Source organism: Ricinus communis, chromosome 10, assembly GCF_019578655.1.
Source record: "Ricinus communis isolate WT05 ecotype wild-type chromosome 10, ASM1957865v1, whole genome shotgun sequence".
Classification (NCBI taxonomy): Eukaryota; Viridiplantae; Streptophyta; class Magnoliopsida; order Malpighiales; family Euphorbiaceae; genus Ricinus; species Ricinus communis.
In genome coordinates this window covers 17,701,307-17,720,951 of record NC_063265.1, presented here as the reverse complement: position 1 = coordinate 17,720,951, position 19,645 = coordinate 17,701,307, and the positions used below count along the sequence as shown (strand labels likewise).

Here is a 19,645-nt window from a genome sequence, read left to right as displayed (position 1 = left end):
GGAAGTTTGGATTACGAGGTTTTTTTATTTATTTAATATTTATAAAAAAATTATTATCTTTACAGCTAGCATTTGAGAAATAAGATGTAGAATTGTAAATCAATAGGAGCGAGCAATAGAAGAAGTGATGTAAGTAGCCAAGTAGGGGTAACCAGTCACCAAGAGGAACAATCCAAATCTCTATCTAAACAATACTACTTGACCCTCTTCCCCACATGAATATCTTTGCTCTAAGTGACAATATCTTTTAATGGGTACTAAGAAAACAATAAACTTGTGGCTATAAATGATACAGAAGGATTCGTCCTAAAGGACATGAAGCTTTTCATGATTTTTATTCTTCTCTGTTTGTTGTGAAAAGAAAAATGAGAATCCATGTCTTCTTCTTCTTCTTCTTCTTCTTCTTCTTCTTTGCTTTCCTTCATTTTCAGTATATGATCTCTATGCCAAATTAAAGCACCTTTTTTATAAAATGAAGCGGATGATGCTTCTTGCTCATGCTGTGTTGAGTGGGGAGAGCATTAGGATTGCTGGATGGATCCAAAATGTCTCTCATATCACCTGAAAAAATAATTAACATATATATACCTCCAAATAATGCAAATAATGAAAGATGCTCTTTTCATGAAAGCAAAAGGGCGGAGAGATACTGTTGGGCAGACATATGGGGCCTCCAAAGATTTTAAAAATGTTGGTTTAGCCTTATGATACTAATACTATTTTGTACCCTTGTATCAGTCAAATGGGCAGTGAAAGATTTTATTTGTTTGGCATTACTCCAAAAATGAGGAATATAGAGTTGAAAGTGGTTATAATTTGTTGCAGGACAGCTTGCCCAAATGCTGGAGGAAGTATTATTGTGGGAAGTGGAAAACTAGGAAATGATGTGGTTTTTAATAGTAAGCTTTGGCATCCTATCCACCGGGTCATAAACAAGGCTTGCCTTGATTCTCAAATGTACATAAAGATATGTTGCCGGCATGGAGAAAGATAGTTTAGTTTTTAGTCTACTATAGTTTGTCAATAGTGTACCATTGGAAGTCAAATGCCTAGATGGTACTTGAACTTTGAAATCTATATCAATTAGTTATCATGTTTCAAGTTTTTTTCTTTTCTTTTGGTTACCAATCTTTTATTTTTGGTATCACATTATTCATTTTTGTGTCACACATAGAGATAACTGATATCCAAATCAAGGGTAAATTGCCCCGTAAATACCAAATCTTTACACTTAATATTTATTTGGAGTCAATATTTGATTTTTTTCCAGCACTAATACTTTTATATCTATTTTAATTAAGGATAAAATATTTTTAATTATTTTATTGCATCAGCAATTTTTACTCGCTAACAATTTAAAAACACATGGATTCCATCACTAATTATGCATAGATTGAGACCCATTTTAGATATATTTAAAGCAATACCTATTTTAAATACATCTATTAGTATAAAATAAAAACATTTATAAATAGAGTAAACTTTAAAAAATTATCATGTGGATTTGACATACGAATATATTTTTTGTATCGAATGAGTATTATATGTTTTATTTCTTTAGTAGTTTTTAGATACATATTTATGTTTTTATTATATTTCTATATGACTTTGCATGTATTTAATACGAACTATTACTAACTTATGATTTTATAAGAAATATAGCATCTAACAATACATCAAAGAATTCATAAATATATTAAAATTATTTAAAAATTTTAATTTTTTTAAGTTTGATTAAAATTAAAAAAATTATATTTTAATAATTTATTATGATCACCAAATATTTAATCTGGTGTAAAATTAATTAAGAATATTAATTTTATCAAATATTTATATTTTTATTAATATTTATAATTTAAAAATAAAAAAAAAATTAAACGTATATAAAAAAATACTAAATGAATAAAATACACATTACTTTTTTTGATATAAAAAATATTTTTATTCCTAAATGTAAAAATATCGAACCATATAGTAATTTTTTTATAAAATTTGGTCTTATAAATAATGCGGTAATATATAAATAAATATTTGAGACTTGGGAGGTATACAACAATTTTAGTGGAATTGACTCAGTCACAAACAAACGAGATCCAAAGTAGTAAAAGCTTAACTTCGATTCAGTTTGATCAAATGTTATTAACCATGGATGTTTGTTTTCTTTTTCTTTTTTTTTAAAAAAAAAAAAGAAAAAGCTCAACATAACTACAAAATTCACCCATTTTGTTGTGGAAGCCTGTGGTCCCAAAACTTATCCCAGGTTGGAACCTGGGCTTTGAGCCTTTTTCCAGAACGTACAGATGACAGTATTGCTTTCCATTTCCATTGCCTTTATTTATTGTTCTCTAATAAAAGCAGAAGAGGGATATGTTAGTGGCGACTGCATGGTCCCTATATGTTTCTCCTTTTAGTTTTATCTGTAAATGATTTCTTTTTGAAAAAAAAATAAAAATAAAATAAAAGAATAAAGAGAGGGAAAAAGATGCATCACAGTTAATTTTTTATTTCTTTTAAGGCCTTTTATTTAGAATTGTGTTTGATAAGAGTGATTTTGAAAATTTTAATTTTATAAATTTTAAAAGGTGCTTTTGAAGAAAAGCAGATAAATGATTTATTTATTTTTTTGGTTAAATTTATATTCGATTAAAGTATTTTATAAAAAATTAAAAATTAAAAATTTATTTTTAACAGCCAATAACAATTTCGAATTGAACAATTTTAAATCAACCCGTCCCTGGTTTGTAGTTGGCAAAATAATTGTAAAGAAACTTTTTAAAAGATAAAAAAGACAAGTTGGAAATCCAAGTCACTACATTTCCAATGATACTCCTAATAGGGAAAATATAGAGATTTAGTAAATCTTACCTCAGTCGAATTGATAAGATAGGTAATGATTTTGTACTATTTGTACCATTTTATCATAGAAAAATAATTATTTTTTTTACATTTGTTATAAAATTAAAAACTCACACACGAAAATAAAGTGGGGGACAGATACTTTTTTGGTAATTCATAATAAATGCTCTCAAGTGGGCTCAGACCTTAATGTAATTCATAATTTAGGGAATGGCTTTGTAATTTAGCAAAGTTGTGAAGTGCAATGGCAATCAAACAAAGTGGGGGACAGATACCTTTCTTTGGTGATTGCTTCTCTATGAAATTAGGTACCCACAAACAAAATTGTGGTGTTGGTATGTTCCCATCATTATGTTGATATCTTTTTTTTGTTAATCAGAACACAAATCATATAAAGAATGTAAGAAACACATAAAGTTTTGTCAACCCAAAAAAAAAAAAAAAAAAATCCTCACCATTGAGTTTTAATTTTTCACTGAAGAATGATAATACTATAAAATGGACATTTAATTAGGAAAATATGAATGTTGTATGAATTTCTTATTAAGTTTATTTCTTTGGAATGTGCAAATGCTGAGTAACTTCTTATTAAGTTCTTTTGTTTTATTTATTTTTTTTCCATTATTCAGTTGTAAGGTGAGCATGCTTTGCCACTTCTTACTAAGTTTTTTATTATTTAAAAACAAAAAGGAAAAAAGAGAAAAATCAACAACAGTAGGAGAAAGTTTTAGATAAATATGTAAGCTTATTAATTTCGCTCCAGTAGCCGTACCAAAACTATATTTAGAATAAAATATATCTTTTTTTTTTAAATCGGAATAAAATATATCTTATAATGTTGCAAATTATTTTAATGAATGAAATTTTATTAAATGCAAATTTTTTATTTAGAATATAGTTTTCAAAATTATATTAATTTTAATAATAGAATTATATAATTCATTAATAATAAAATTTTTTAAAATAATATTTAATTTATCGAGATTTTTTATAATAAATAATTATATTTAAGGATAAAGAGTCCATTTTATCTATTGTTTAATTATAACTTTGTCTATTTAGAATAGAAAATCAATTATTTTTTTAAAACCAAACAATCAGAGTGTTAATGACCTTCATCATTAACAAGTAGAGGCTCAAGAAAAGGAGCTACTTGCCAAGCACATAAGCTAGCATGATGTACTGAAGTAACAAAGTAACCTTCGTTTCTTAGCTTGTCTCGGCCAAAACGGTAAACAATAGCCGAGATACAAAATTTATAAGTATTTTGTTCGATTTTTCTTTACCAGAACGATTTGTTCAATTTTTTCTCAACAGAATGAGATATTCCAATCGTTTCGGATGAAACAATACGAAATCAATATACCCTTGAAACAAAGTCAATTACATATTTCCGTATCGCATTATTTATTAAAATATCGTATTTATATTGATTAAATTATTTATTTACATTTATCACTTATAATAAAAAACCAATAGAAATAAATATTTCACCTAAATAAAATGACAAACAAAATCTACCTAAAAAAACCAACATCATTTTGGAAGGCAAGACCGAACATTTGGAAGATGAGAGATAATGGTAGGAGCAAATGGTTTAATAACTGAACTACATTTTGATTGGATGAGGTCCTACTGTTACTATCAAAACACAAAGCCTATTGATATATTTCAGTGTACAATTTCTGTTCTATCTGTTTCCAACACTGTATCTCTTTCCATAAACAGTCATATACTTGTTTTATGCAGCCACTGCTTGTAGTGCAGAGACATCTTTCCTTCAAAACGAAACAGAAACTCAAAACCAAAATTGTTTCAAACACCAACCACGGTGTTGTAAGTACCATAACCGGCAAATAGCAATCCACATATCAAAATGCAATAATCTAAGGCTCGCCGCCAGAAATGCAAAGATGGACCTAACAGTATCAAGTGAAATGTAGCTGGCAGAACAAATGAGATTAGTGCACATACGGTACTCCCAACAAGCGAAGCAAACATGCCAAACCCAGGAACAAATGATGCCAAGACTGCCAACATAACGATCAGAATCGCACGACTCACATATCTTCCAAATTTTCCAACTCTCGTTGCAATTCCACCATCATTGCAATGGAGCTTTTGATACCATCCACTGTTTTCTAGCTTCCCCTCCACAATTTCATGAATTGGATGTACCATGATAGGAAATGTGAACATTAGTCCCAGACACAATCCAATCTATTGTCAATAAAAATAAAGATTCAGCATACCTGCAATACTAAGGTTATAGGTATTGAAACAGTGATAATTGAAACAAACTCATCATGGAAGTTTCATTATCATTTTTGTTAGAATATAAGAATTTAAAACACGATTTACAGGTAAACTTGTATTAAAATAAAGGGTTCTGATAACAAGAATATCTTGCTGAGATCACGAGAGCCTGATACTATTTCACTATATGTGATACTTTGACAGAAGAAAACTATTGGTGAATGGAATATATGTAGGAGTTGAGGTGAGGATGAACATGCCTAATGCCAATGCACATGGATCTGTATCACTTATTTTACCTTTGGCTTTATATGCTTTTGGATAAAGTTCATATGCTAAAATAAGTACGCTAAGCTACAATTTGAGATGGTGATAGTGAATGACAATTATTGAGATAATGACAAAGCAGACAGGTAGGCAAAGCATCTGTTAACAGGGCAAATGGCATAAAGAACCAGTTCCAGATTCTAAAGCTAGCTCTATTATATCAATTCCAGTCTGTATTGGGGCACAATAGAACTTCACTGCAATAAAAAATATGTAATGTAGATAGCAATCACATCCAAAAAGTTGTAAAACAAATCTTCAAAGTAAAGGGAAATGGAAATTGCAGTCCGCAAATTATACCAGCCAGAATAAGTTAGGTGAAAGTTAAAGGGAAGAAGAACTTGGAACCTGAACTGCAATGGTAGACCAGTTATGAGGTAAATTGAGGGTTATAATGTCTTTAGTTTGATCACCATAAGCCATATAACCAGAAAATCCAAATAGCACATAGACAAGAGTAATTCCAGTGAATGCTTTGGCTAACAAACTAGAGAATCTGCCCCTTTCAGTCATTGATGCCTCCAGTGCTAGAGTCATTCCAAATCCTTCAAAACAAAACACTGCCATCCCTCCAGCAAAAGGCAACCCTCCTATGTTAGATGTAATTGCCGTTCTATCGCTGAACTTAAATTCACCACTTATTACCTTTTCTACATCCTCTTTCACCACTATTGCCATTGCCAACATATTGCATACGTCTGCAAAAATGCTAAAAGGCGCTAGAGCAGATAAAGAATTAATCCAAGAAAGTGCAATTTCAATTGGGACTAACAGGAATATATAGGATGAGAAATTGAGACCATGGCCTGTGCTTTTGAATATTGATGATAGGTTTTGGCCAATAAAAACTAAGTATGCTACTGATCCTCCACATTGAGATGTAAAAATAAGAAATTCCGTTAAGTAACGGCCTGTATTGCCCATGCATTCGTAACCCAAGTCGCCGTATGTTTTTGTTTCTGGTGTTAATTCTTCGGATGCTTGCTTGTCTCTGCATTGAACCTATCCATCAAGAAAAGATGAAAATGCAATATTTAATGGTCAATAAGCAATTACGAAAAGGAGAAGTCATCGTGCTAAGTTCCTTTCAACTTTATAATAAAGTACCCAGGAAAACACATAAAATTATAAATTAACCAGAACCCATTACCCTAAAACATTGAGTTTGACAAGTTATTACTAAAAGACTGAATCTTGAGCAGGGATACAGCAGGGAAAATAAAAAGAGGAAAAAAAGAAGAAGTGACTAACCAGCAAAAGCATGCAATAGTAAGTGGCAATTCCAGCAACTAAAACACCAACTGAACCAGCAAACCAACCAGCAATTTTAAAAGCAAAAGGAAGGCCTAAAATACCAGTTCCAACAATTGAAACAATAATATTCCCTAGAGTTTGAATTGAAGAAGCTGATCCTGTTCTTCCTGATGAAGAAGAAGAAGATTCAAGAAAAGGAACTGTAGACTCTTTATATTCAGTACCCATCTCTCTTTTCCTGTCTTGTTTTCTCTTTAATTTGGCAAATCTCTGGGTCTTGTTTGTTTCTTCCTTGTTGATTGATGCGGTTGTTTTTTGGACTGTTTATATCAGATAAATTTCGGTTTGTGTCAAAATACAAGGATGACTTATTATGGAAGATGTCTGCAAATGGATAACAGCTTAAATTGGTTGTTGCAGATGGCCATTATAACAAAATACCGCCGTTTTGCCAGTGCAAATTTGTCAGTTAACAGAAGAACAAAACTATATACATATATAGATGATAGATCTAAAAATAAAATTAAAAAAAAAAATAAAAAAAGGAAAGGAATTGGCACATATGGATTGTATATCTTCTACTTCTTCTTCTTCTTTTCTTCTTCCTTTTTTCTTAATTTAATTTTCTAATAATTTTATATAAGGTAATTGGATCCAGAAACCAGAAAAAATACGTCTCTCTTTGCTTATTGCAATTTAACTAACCTTCTGGCATTACTATCTTGAATTTGCTGTATTTTTTTTTATTTTTTAAATTTTTAGCTCAAATAAGGTTTAATATTTGAGATATTTTTGTGGATATATTTAGCAAGTAAATATACCCATTGTATATATAATATTTGAATTTGTATAAGGTCACTAGTTTTGTTCTTGTCTAAATTATTGTTATAGAATTATAATAAAAAATGATTGATAAATTAATATTAATAATAATTATTTATTAGATATATTTAAACAAAATAATAAAAATATTAAATAATAAATTATGAAAAGAATATTTATTTTAATTAAATAATTAAAATTGTTTCCTTAGAATTATTTTATTACATTATAAATTTTAAGAATTATTTAATAAGTATGTTTTAAAAATGGCATGATTGTGAATAAAACATATGAAAAACTTCCATTGTAGTATCAAATAATTTTTTAGGAGATTTGCAATCTTTTATTCTAATACTTTTAATGGTAAATTGATCACAATAAATAATAACTTAGATTTATTAACGATAAACAATATAAAAATATAGATTCTTTTCAATTGTTAAAAGAATATAGAATTTAAATTATATTAAAATATAATAATAGTACTGAACTTTTTATATATAGATTTTATATATCAATTTACTTTTACCAAAATATTTAGAAGGATATATTTTTTAAATTTTCTTGTGTTTTATGTATGATAGAAAACCGGTCTATTATTAAATGATACTTGAGTTGTTTTTTTTTATTAAAAGGATTTTCTCTTTTGGAAAATCCTTTTTTAAAGAAAGTCCTTTGGAAAAAAGACTTTCAGTATTCTACAAATTCATAATTTTGTAGATTGGATAATATAATTTATTCAAATAAATTGAGATTAAATTTATGTTTATTATATTTAATTAAGTTAATATTTAAATAAAAATTAAAAAGTAAAAAGGACTAGATATAATGTATTTAGTCCCTTTTAAAATTTTATTTATAAACAAGTCTTATGAGAAAAATATAAATGAGTTATCTATATTAAAAGTAAAAGTTAAAATATAAAAGTTAAGTATTAAAACTAGAAAATGACAAAATAGAATGAGAGATATTAAAATAAATTTATCCTAAAAATTAAATAATTTAACAAAAACGCCATTGAAATTGTTTTTCTCAATTACATTTATAATATGTTTACGAGTCATTCTAACGTACCATATAAACCTATAAAAATTAATTTCAATAAGTTATCAATATAATTAAATGCTAGATTAATTAATTATATATAGTACTTGGTTATTGATCAACTACATATGTTATCTTCATTTATTAAAAATTTCTATAAACTCTTAGAATTTAATTGATAGTACTATACAATTATGAGATTAATTTACATAATTTAATTTATATAAATAATTAAAAACTATATATAAATTTATTGACAATTTGAATTAATAGAAATATATATATATAATTAATAAATTATTTAAAATAATATCAATTAATTATCTATAATTAAAAAATACATTTATAATAATAGAGTATCACAATAGTAAAATCTAAATTTAAATTATATCATATGTTTTAATAACATAAAAGAAGAAAAAGAAACACAATAAAAAAAAAAAGTGCTTAAAATTGCTCTTTGGTATGGATATATGAAATCATCATTCCATTCAAAAAATTAAGTATAATTTTTATATTTATAACATACCTTAAATTGTGGTTAAGCATTATGTTATGCCGAAATAATTAGGGTTATATAAAAACAAGACTCGTAATTCAGGAAATAAATAGAGTTATAATACTTAAATTGAAGTGTGTGCCTATTCTTTTAATGCAAAATTATCAGATACTTAAAAGGGGTTATCAAATGAAAAGCATATTATCAAATAAGTTTTTAAAAGAGTTGTTAATTTATAATCGGACTTTACTTATGTTAAATCCCAAAACAGTTTACCGACTGAAAAAAAAGCACATAAATAATGGCTACAATCATTTTCTCCACCATGTTGATAATACAAATGATATGGGCAAATCTGTTTTTACTCATCAAAAGCATTAACATTGCCAGAATTCCCCACAATTCTAGTCTTTGGTGATTCTGAAGTGGATTCAGGTAGCACTAATTATATTACTACGTGGCTCAAGGCTAATTACACTCCAAATGGCCAAGATTTTCAAATGGAACACTTTTTCCTGATTCTATTGCATCTTTATTGGGTATTAACTATTTTTTCAGAAAAGGAGGCTAGGACTGTTGGATTTTTAAGGTTTTTGGTCAAGAATGTGCCGAGAAGGAGAATTCAGATTCTCAATTCTCAAATTATAATGCAAAGCTTAAGAATCTATCAACCGGATTAAGTTGGTGCCTCCAGGGAGCCAACTTCTGTATGCTGAGATATATGAGCCTGTTTTCGGCATGATGAACAACTCCACAAAAATATGGTAATTCGAATTGGGTGTATAACCAGCTACAGATCATACAAAATGAATTATGAGATGGCAATGTCTTATAACTGTTGTGTTCGTTTTACAAATTCTGAAACAAGAAAAGGGTAATGTGGTTATATAAGTTTTGAGATATCATATGCTCGCAATCATAAATTTCATCAGAATGCTCAGATTCTTCACAATATCCATTTTGGGATGCTGTTCCCACCACACAAGCCGCATATCAATACCTTGCTTCTTCAAACTTGGAGAACGTCCTTCTCCGCAAGGTACTAAACTACAGCTCCAATCTTATGATTTTAATTCAATGTATAGTTCTACCAATGTCACTTAACATGTTTTTTACTATCGAATAACAGAGTACATTTTCCATTATAACCTGAGGATAAAAGATGAAAGTCGAAAAAGATGTTTTCTTTAGCAGGAAAAAAAGTTCATTGCTATCATATTTAGTATGTAACACAGATTTCTCACTCACTTATAGCCAATTAACATGTTACAACTAGTAAAGGCTCGTCTCTTAACTACAAAATCTACAAGAAAGATTACATATGCATATGTAACTGTGTTGATCAAAATTTAACACCTATATCACCAGATGCTACAAGAATTAGAGAACATTTAGCGTGCTTCGAAACAGTATGGCTGGCAAATACAATCGATGGCATGCATCAGCTTTCTGCGAGGGCCTACTGCGTCTGCGCCCATATCCTTCAGCTTCTTCATAGTTAAATTAACCAACTGAAACTTACTGATATTACCCTGAAAAATCTTCACAAATTGCCCCAGCCCAATTGATGCTAACCACCTGCTCAACCCACCTGCTTTCTGAAGCTTCTTCTCAAGCAGAGATGCCCTTAGTCTCTGATTCAGCAGTATGCTTCCATCAAGAAAATGCCGTTGCCCGAGCAATAGTCTTGGTTGCTTGATTGTTTTTGAGACGTTTGATACCCCAAGCACATTATGCGACTTAAAAGTATGAAATCGATCGGGATTTTCCGCTTCCATTTCGACATTTAGTCTTGGTAGCTTGTGTGATGCAGATAGATGCTGTGTAGGAATTCTTGTAGACACTTCAATACATCTATTAGCAGTCACCGAAGTTACCTTCGCTTGTTCCTCAACTGAAGGCATCCTGTTAGGAGTCTCAACTGGCTTGGAGGATTTATTATTTACAGCTTCTATAGGCATGGCTTCAAGCTTCCGTGGTCCTGGCTTTGGCACAGTAGAACCTTGGGCCCGAGGCTGGGGAGGTATCAGAATAGTGACTCTCTGCTTTTTAACCATAACCCAACTATCTTCCCAATCCAAATCTGTGCCACTTAAAGAACCATCCTTGCTCTTAGGTATTGCCACCAGCTGCCGGTGCTTTGCCTTTCCCATCTGGTCCAAAAACCTGCCAGATATAATATTAGTGGATCATGGAAAACAGAAACGATTTGCCAATTGTTTCTAGAAATAATAAACAATTATAAAATACGCATCCAGTAAATTGTTCTGCAACTTCAAAGGACATCAGAATATTGGCTATATCTAACTACTCGCTTTCAGCAGCTACATTTCCCACGTTTTTTATCAAGCAGAGCCCATGTAACAACCAAGAATTTCCTTCATCATGCACTGAACCCCAGAGCATTAAAGAACACCCCACAAATAAACTCAGATGATAATAAAACTGAACAAGAGAAACCGTTAAAATTAGATGGCTCCATAAAATAAGGGATTACCCAGTTGCTTGAATTAAAACCGTGTAAAAGCAACATAATTAACAATCTTATCTAAAAAAAAAAGTTAGGGAAAAGCATACCCAATAGGGAGCAGGTGATTTTGATATATTAGGAACAGCAAAAAGGGTTCCCCTTTTAATTGTAATTACATAGGTAAATGATTGCAAATTTCGTCTCAGTTCAACTTTTCAAACATCTAATATCATATATACCAAAAATTTAATCTAAACGACTAATTGTAAACCCAGCTGGCAGTAATATAACAGAAGTATAATTAATATAATCAACAGAAATGCTAAAAGAATCAATTTTTTTTCTTTTAAATAAAAACAAAGATATAAACTTACAGAGTACGGAGGTGCAAATCAGAGTACAGTAGATTGAGAGATAGAAGCCCGAGCGAATGGAAGAAGAAGAGGAGGAAGGAAAAATAAAATGGTAGCAGGTCCAGGTTAAGCGTGATACAGTCTTTCCTTTTCACAGCAATCGCAGTCGTTGATCCGATGGGGCCTGCAGAGATTTTCTTTTTTATTTTCTTTTAGGCAAAGTTAAAAAAGAACTATCGTATTTGTTTTCTTTTATTTTAGAGGTTTTTATATAAAAAATACTGCATATTTTTTTTTAATATTTAATATTTTATTTTATTTTTATTTTTATTTTTTATAATTTTACATGTATTTAATCTAAACCATTAATGAATTATTAATTTTATAAATAGTATTACATCTAATAAAATGTTATAACGTTTATAAACAGATTAAAAATTTTAATTAAAAATTAATTTTAATTTAAATAAAATTAATATATATATATATATATATATATATATATATATATATATATTTAAGCAATTTGTTATGTGCATAGAATATCTAGTTAAATTTTGATTTATTATTTTATTAAAAATATATATTTTTATTAATATTAACAATTTAAAAAATAAAAAATATTGGCTGCATTTAAGAAATATTTAAAAAATAAAAGTGAATTATGGTTTCTCTGGTATCTTTCCAAGGTTTGTTATTATGCTATAGAAGTACGAGTTATGGACCTCCTATACTTCTTCAATATTGATACAAATGTTTTTCCACGGTTTGTTATTATGCTATAGAAGTATCAGTCATGGACCTCCTATACTTCTTCAATATTGATACAAATGCAGGAACATATCCATGGAAATATCTCACTTGGTTCAAGACCCCGTATTAATGGAAAAAGAATCTCCTCAAAATCATTCATGAAAACAAATTGTTCACAGACAATGACTTCAAGGCTTCAGGATATCATACCATCTATATCCTTCACAGGCCTTACTTTAAGCTCTCAGAAGACACTTATGCCACCCAAAACATCTGTCATTATTGGAGAACAATTGAAATGCCCTTACATCTTGCTCCTCCGCCAATAACAAGGGATTTGAAGCACACTCTACAATTAAGAAATGATTTAGAAAGGACCAATATTTCTACACCACTTGTTTGCACTTACAATGGACATCTATGGACTGAACACTCCATTATTGAACAATCTGTCTTATCTATACTGCCGACCCCACTAGATGATCCAAGTCTGACCACTGAACAGAAAGATGCCATTATGCAAGATTCTCAACCCATGGACGATGATAGTGGTCCGTGAGCTGGCAATAAAGACTATATCTCTCCTCCATAATTCAAAATGTAAAGATGTAAAAAGATGAGATTCCAATCTTATCTTTTTCATCCTATTAGTGTATTATTTTCTGTCTTTTAAAGGATAGGTCTTATCCTTTTATAAGTGGGAAATCTCATCTTTTCTTCTTAGGAAGACATGTGTGAAAGATAAGATTCCCACCTTATCTTTTCTGTCTTGTTGTATTTAGGCTTCTCTATATAAAGAGAAGTCGAGAGTAATGGAAGTAAGTAAGTTTTTCTATCATCTATCAATATAATATTCTTCTCATGGCTTTCTAAATTCTTCATCTCTTCCTCTCGATCCATTGGCTATGAGCTATTTGCTTGCACGATATGTTCTTCTATAATTCAAAAGGACTAACTCGGCTATAAGAATCCAAAAGAGTACAAAGACCTCTCATAGCAAAGGTGACTCTATACGGTCTTAGCTTGAGAATTTATCTTGCCTTGACTTTACAGTATGAGAATCATTAGAATGAGCAGCTCTAGGCTACAAGAATCCAAAAGAGCACAAAGACTTCTCATGGCAAATGTGCCTCTATATGGTCTTAGCTTGAGGATTTATCTTGCCTTGAGTTTACAGTATGAGAATTATTAGAATGAGCAGCTCTCGGCTACAATTGGTATCAAAGCCTTGGTGATAGAGAAGAGAAATCTAGCTATCATGACTACAGAAATCACTCCTCATACCTCCACTCTACAACTCTCTCCTTCTTGCAGAAAAACTATCTCTAATAAAATCGACCATCTTGTGGAAATTTCTCATATTCCTGAAAGTGTCCAAATAGAAAATACTCTTGTACCCATTATCAACCCATATAACATTTTCAAGAAACAGAACTTTGTCCGAAAAACTTTTAACCAAATCATCCACAAACAACCCTTATCTGTTAAGGAGTATGTTCAATATTCCTCTCTTTTACAATGTTCCATTACTTCTACCACTCAAGAGCAGTATGTTACTCTTGAGATTCCCACTTCCTTTATAGAACAATGGAAGAAACAGGGATACACACATCTCCATCTTGGAGCTGTCAAGCTAGTCCTCTCTTATCATGGCAGGATGGATTTACCAGTTACGGTCCGTATGTCACTTTTAGACACTAGGTATCTCAGATACACCAGGTATCATTTCTAGGTCCAATGGAATTAGGAAGAAGCCCTGTCAAATAGAGATTTTTTCTTTCGACCATCTTTCGATTGCTAATACGATATATAAGGACCACTACTACAAATAGTACTACACCCTTGATCGTGAAATATCGATTGCTTGTTGAACCCTGTGAATTGTGTGAAAGTAAGATACTCCAAATTCAGGAGTTCAAGAGTTTTATAAAATGTTCTTGATGGAAAAAAATGTGAATGAAAGATCCCACGGAATTAAATTGGGTCCATGAATCTAAGAAATAGAGAGAATTCTTGATCTCTTTCAATTCGAAAATCCAGGATTTGAATTGATGTCCTTTCACTAATTCCTTCTAAATTGCATTGATTTATCCTAAAGATTTCATTTCAATTGGAATTTGGTTATTCACCATGTACGAGGATCCCCGCTAAGCATCCATGGCTGAATGGTTAAAGCGCCCAACTCATAATTGGCGAATTCGTAGGTTCAATTCCTACTGGATGCACGCCAATGGGACCCTCCAATAAGTCTACTAGAATTGGCTCTGTATCAATGGAATCTCATCATCCGTACATGGTGTGGTATACTCATATCATAACATATGAACAGTAAGAACTAGCATTCTTATTGAGACTAGAACTCATAGGGAAGAAAATAGATTTATGGATGGAATCAAATATGCAGTATTTACAGACAAAAGTATTCAGTTATTGGAAAAAAATCAATATACTTTTAATGTCGAATCAGGATCAACTAGGACAAAAATAAAGCATTGGGTCGAACTCTTCTTTGGTGTCAAGGTAATAGCTATGAATAGCCATCGACTCCCGGGAAAGGGAAGAAGAATGAGAGCTATTATGGGACATACAATGCATTACAGACGTATGATCATTACTCTCCATTGCGTGTGCTCGGGGTAGAAGTTTTGTATAAATGTATCGCCATGCTATTAAGTATTTTGATTTAAGTTCTTTTCTTTTTAAGAGGTGAATATATAGGATCTTTCCTTGTTTGATTTATCATTTAACATCTCCCATATAATTTAATTTGGGAAGTAGATAGGAGTTATTTAGTATTAGTAATGGAAGATATCTATTTCAATGCCTTCGTCGGTGCTTGTGAAAATTAAAACAAACAAAGAAACTACATATGAAACATATGTAGTTTCTTTTAACTAGCCTCATTTTTCATATATTTTATCTTTGTCTTTAATGAATAATTCTAAATCTATCTAACAATTGAGAATCTATCTGACAATTGGGATGGGATTGATTCATATATCCTATTCACCTTTTGCTTTACTTTAGGAAATTTTTTTAGAAAGAATCAAGTCAAGTCAAATAAACTATTCATAAAATGAAAAAATGTTTATATGTATGTATTTTTAGCATTTTATTTTATTAACACCTTTGTTTCCGATTTTGTAATGTAAAAAAAAATTGTCATCCCTCGCTTAATTTTAATATTTAACATAGAATATCCATAATTAATTTCAGTGACAATTCTTTAGTTTAGACAATTCTTTAGTCTATCTGATAGTCTATCTGAAAAATTGAATTTTTTTTACCTATTTATTTTATTTTAAATCTTTGATGGTTTAATTTAAATCTGTATCTAAAAAAGGGGGGTGGTTGGAGTATCACAGGAGGAACTATAACGAATCCGGGTATTTGGAGTTATGAAGGCGTGGCTGGGGCGCATATTGTGTTTTTTGGCTTGTGCTTCTTGGCAGCTATTTGGCATTGGGTGTATTGGGATCTAGAAATATTTTGTGATGAATGTACAGGAAAACCTTCTTTGGATTTGCCAAAGATCTTTGGAATTCATTTATTTCTCTCATGGGTGGCTTGCTTTGGGTTTGGCGCTTTCCATGTAACCGGGTTGTATAGTCCTGGAATATGGGTGTCCGATACATGATTGAGTTGCGAAAAATTCTGGATAGGTATCCTACATCTGAACTGAATTCTTTCTGGTTAAATAATCTTTTTCTAGTTTCTCTAGAACAATTAAGAGATTTTCTAGAAGAAATGCGGGGTTCTGCTTCTAGCGGCAACATGCTATGGGGTGGTGGTCCCACTTATGAGGTTAAATCAATACGTTCTAAGAAGAAATTTTTGAATATCAATCTCATCGATCTCATAAGTATCACACCAAATCTCATCAATCGAATCACTTTTTCGAGAAATACGAGACATCTAAGTCATACAAGTAAAGAGATTTATTCATTGATAAGAAAAAGAAAAAACATGAACGGTGATTGGATTGATGATAAAATAGAATCCTTGGTCGTGAACAGTGATTCGATTGATGATAAAGAAAGAGAATTCTTGATTTAGTTCTCCACCTTAACGACATAGAAAAGGATTGATCAAATTCTATTGAGTCTGACTCATAGTGATCATTTATCAAATAATGACTCTGGTTATTAAGTTGATCAAGAATGGAGCAATTTATTTACGATACTTAGTTGACATTCATAAAAAGTATCTAATGTATTATGAGTTCAATACACCCTGTTTAGCAGAAAGACGGATATTCCTTGCTTATTATCAGACAACCACTTATTCACAAACCTCGTGTGGGGTGAATAGTTTTCATTTCACATCTCATGGAAAATCCTTTTCGCTCCGCTTAGCCTTATCTTCCCATTCATTAGATAGAGAAGACCACAAAAATTTCGTGATCCATGTATGGTTATCGGATGCCATGGAAGGGCCTACTCCTATTTCGGCTCTAATACATGCTGCTACTATGGTAGCGGCAGGAATTTTTCTTGTAGCTCGACTTTTTTCTCTTTTTGTAGTCATACCTTACATAATGAATCTAATAGCTTTTATAGGTATAAATAGATCATGTCCTGAAGCATCGCGATGCAATCATATCACATCTCAATTGGGTATGTATATTTTTAGGCTTTCACAGTTTTGGTTGATATATTCATAATGATACCATGAGTGCTTTAGGGCGCCCTCAAGATATGTTTTCAAATACTGCTATATAATCACTTCCATTCCTCTCATTAGACCATCTGTAGCACTCATAGCTACAGCCCGAACTCGATTATTTCCTAATAATTGTTGTACTTCACAAGTCACATTAATTTCTTGACCAATAGTATCTTGACCCTTAACTACCGAAGTGTTGTAAATATTAGGCATCTTTCCCGGGGGAAAAGCTACATCTAGCACCGATGTGATTAATTTTTCATAAGGATATTGAATAGTTACAGGTAAACGATTTGCATGGGATAAGGTAATCATGAAACTTTGACCAATATACCGTGCAACTCGTATGGTTTGTTGCCCATAATTCATGAACCCAGTTACCATGGGAAACATATCGTGAATATTTATGAATGATTTTCTATTTGTTTTTTTCTCTTATTCCCGAGGAAACCTCTGCATGTCTCCGTTACCTTTTGGGAGGCCTACACCCCATAGAAACTGTCTACCTGAGACTGTCCCTTGGCCCGTAGGTCCTGACACAAGGTTAGAATTCTAGCTCTTTCAGAGTGGTATCTCACTGATGGCTCGGACCCCCCCGGAAGGGGAGCCTTCTTCGCCTTCCACCTAAGCTGCGCAAGAAAGGCCCAAAGCCAATCCCAAGGAACAGTGAAGCTTTATAGGGTCTTTCTGTCCAGGTGCAGGTAGTCCGCATCTTCACAGACATGTCTATTTCACCGACCCGCACGAAAAACGTTACGATTTGGGCACTGTCTCGGAGGCTGCTGATGTAAAGGAGGGGATTGTAGAAGACTGATCTTTTTTAAGGTCATGTTCAATTTGATCAATCTGCCTTTTGGGCCTTGTAATTTAATAGTTTTTTAAAAATATTATCTTTTCTTTTTATTAAAATACCTATAAATATTATTTCATATTGAGAGAATATGTATTTTTATTTCTAAAGTTTGATGCAAAAAGTCTAGGGTGTCAAAAAAAAGAAAGATATTCCATTTTTCTAGTTCTTTAATGTATTAACTTTTTATTCTTGTTTATCAAAATCTATGAGCAATATAAATTAATATTCAAATAAATTGAGATGATTGAAGCTTTTTTATATGGAATTGTTTTAGGTTTAATTCCTATTACTTATTGTAATGATTAGTTGGGCTTTTAATTAATTAATTAATACTTTTTTCTTTTGATTTCTTCTTTTTTTAAAAAAAAAAATCTATAAGAGATCAAATTCAAATTGATTTTCTATTTTTTTGTATAAAGTTTGACTAAAGAAAACAAAAACAGAATTACGTTTTATAAGATTTGAACCTATGATATTAAATTTTGGAGACCCACATTTGACCAAGCTGAACTAAAAGCGTTTTTTTATTTCAATCACAAAAAAAAAAAAAAAAGATTGTAAGTAAAAGAATCCTTTTTTTAACTACTCCAATATATCATACCCTTTAACTCCATTTCCTCTGCAGTTTCTCTTTCTCATCCACCCATAGTTTTATCAGCACCAATATATAATATATGGAACTCCTCAAGAATTAGATTTGTGGGTGTCTTATATGAGCTCCTTAAGCTTTTGACACTTGGTACTCAAGATTGTTCTTCATAGTTAGTTTCTAATCTCATTTCTACTGCCCTTTAATCCAAAATTAACAAATAAACTTATGCCATGATCATATTTTCAACTGTTGAACTAAGCATTCTCTTATGATTAAGAAGAGCATGTTAGAGATGGAGGAAGAAAAGGGTACTTTTGGTTCTTAAGAAAAACTTAAGAAGAAAAAGTTTTTAGAGGATAAAAGACAATAAATAGAGAGTGTGTAAAAGAAAGAAAATCATGGCAATAATGAGTAGGTGATGCAGCCATAACGTGGATCTCAATTCGTTTTAAATTAAAAAGAGATTGCCACATCCCTTATTTGAACAGATATTTACCTTGTCTATTAATGAGGAGTTTGAATTAGTACATTTCTCAAAGTTAATAGTTCAATTGCATCCAGAATTAATACATTATAAGGAATTAAGAGTTCAAATTTAAGAACTAATTTGCACATGTCGAAGCAAAAAAACACCTTTTCCCTTTTATATTTACTACATCCCACAAACACTACTAGACAATACTTAATAAATACTTTATTCCTTGTATTCATAATAATTGGATACACACGTTGGTCTCTAAACTTGTGATTTTAATTTTACACTCAATTATATGTGTTTATATTCTATTTTATCACTATATTTTCGTTACAAAAACTTTCCTTCTCACTATCAATTTTTTACCTTATTCTCTATTTCAGTTTTACTTTATCAACAATTACTATACAGTAAACTGAGAGATAC

At 30.8% G+C, this 19,645-nt stretch overlaps 3 protein-coding genes and 1 non-coding gene across 5 annotated transcripts; 1 reads left to right on the top strand and 3 right to left on the bottom strand.

The window, feature by feature from the left end:
• Positions 1 to 4,433: 4,433 nt before the first annotated feature.
• On the bottom strand, positions 4,434 to 7,437 carry LOC8259809 (amino acid transporter ANT1). Its single transcript, XM_002524068.4, has 3 exons — positions 6,691 to 7,437; positions 5,788 to 6,441; positions 4,434 to 5,076 (listed from the first exon to the last, which is right to left on the bottom strand). The coding sequence occupies exons 1-3, from the start codon at positions 6,919 to 6,921 to the stop codon at positions 4,672 to 4,674; spliced, it is 1,290 nt and encodes a 429-aa protein (XP_002524114.1). The 5' UTR covers positions 6,922 to 7,437; the 3' UTR covers positions 4,434 to 4,671.
• A 2,779-nt stretch (positions 7,438 to 10,216) lies between these two features.
• On the bottom strand, positions 10,217 to 12,138 carry LOC8259819. 2 transcript variants are annotated; one of them, XM_002524067.4, is made up of 2 exons: positions 11,903 to 12,138; positions 10,217 to 11,224 (listed from the first exon to the last, which is right to left on the bottom strand). In XM_002524067.4, the coding sequence occupies exon 2, from the start codon at positions 11,209 to 11,211 to the stop codon at positions 10,450 to 10,452; it is 762 nt and encodes a 253-aa protein (XP_002524113.2). In that variant the 5' UTR covers positions 11,212 to 11,224; positions 11,903 to 12,138; the 3' UTR covers positions 10,217 to 10,449. The 2 variants fall into 2 exon arrangements, with proteins under 2 accessions (XP_002524113.2, XP_015577803.2); XM_015722317.3 differs by having other exon boundaries at positions 10,217 to 11,211; positions 11,903 to 12,117.
• A 2,647-nt stretch (positions 12,139 to 14,785) lies between these two features.
• Positions 14,786 to 14,859, top strand: TRNAM-CAU. The gene has a single exon. It is a non-coding gene; the product is annotated as a tRNA-Met (tRNA).
• Positions 14,860 to 17,347: 2,488 nt separating this feature from the next.
• Positions 17,348 to 17,692, bottom strand: LOC125371386 (ATP synthase subunit beta, chloroplastic-like). Its single transcript, XM_048380367.1, has one exon. It carries the CDS (start codon positions 17,690 to 17,692, stop codon positions 17,348 to 17,350), a length of 345 nt encoding a protein of 114 aa, XP_048236324.1.
• Between the last annotated feature and the right edge of the window lie 1,953 nt (positions 17,693 to 19,645).

Bases quoted from the DNA above. Each gene is read 5' to 3' on its own strand.
- LOC8259809 (XM_002524068.4), bottom strand. From the start codon at position 6,921: ATGGGTACTGAATATAAAGAGTCTACAGTTCCTTTTCTTGAATCTTCT. The intron at 6,442-6,690 runs GTTAGTCACTTC...CTTGATGGATAG, and splicing joins ACTATTGCATGCTTTTGCTG to GTTCAATGCAGAGACAAGCA. The intron at 5,077-5,787 runs GTTCCAAGTTCT...TATTGACAATAG, and splicing joins GGTCTACCATTGCAGTTCAG to ATTGGATTGTGTCTGGGACT.
- LOC8259819 (XM_002524067.4), bottom strand. From the start codon at position 11,211: ATGGGAAAGGCAAAGCACCGGCAGCTGGTGGCAATACCTAAGAGCAAG.
- LOC125371386 (XM_048380367.1), bottom strand. From the start codon at position 17,692: ATGTTTCCCATGGTAACTGGGTTCATGAATTATGGGCAACAAACCATA.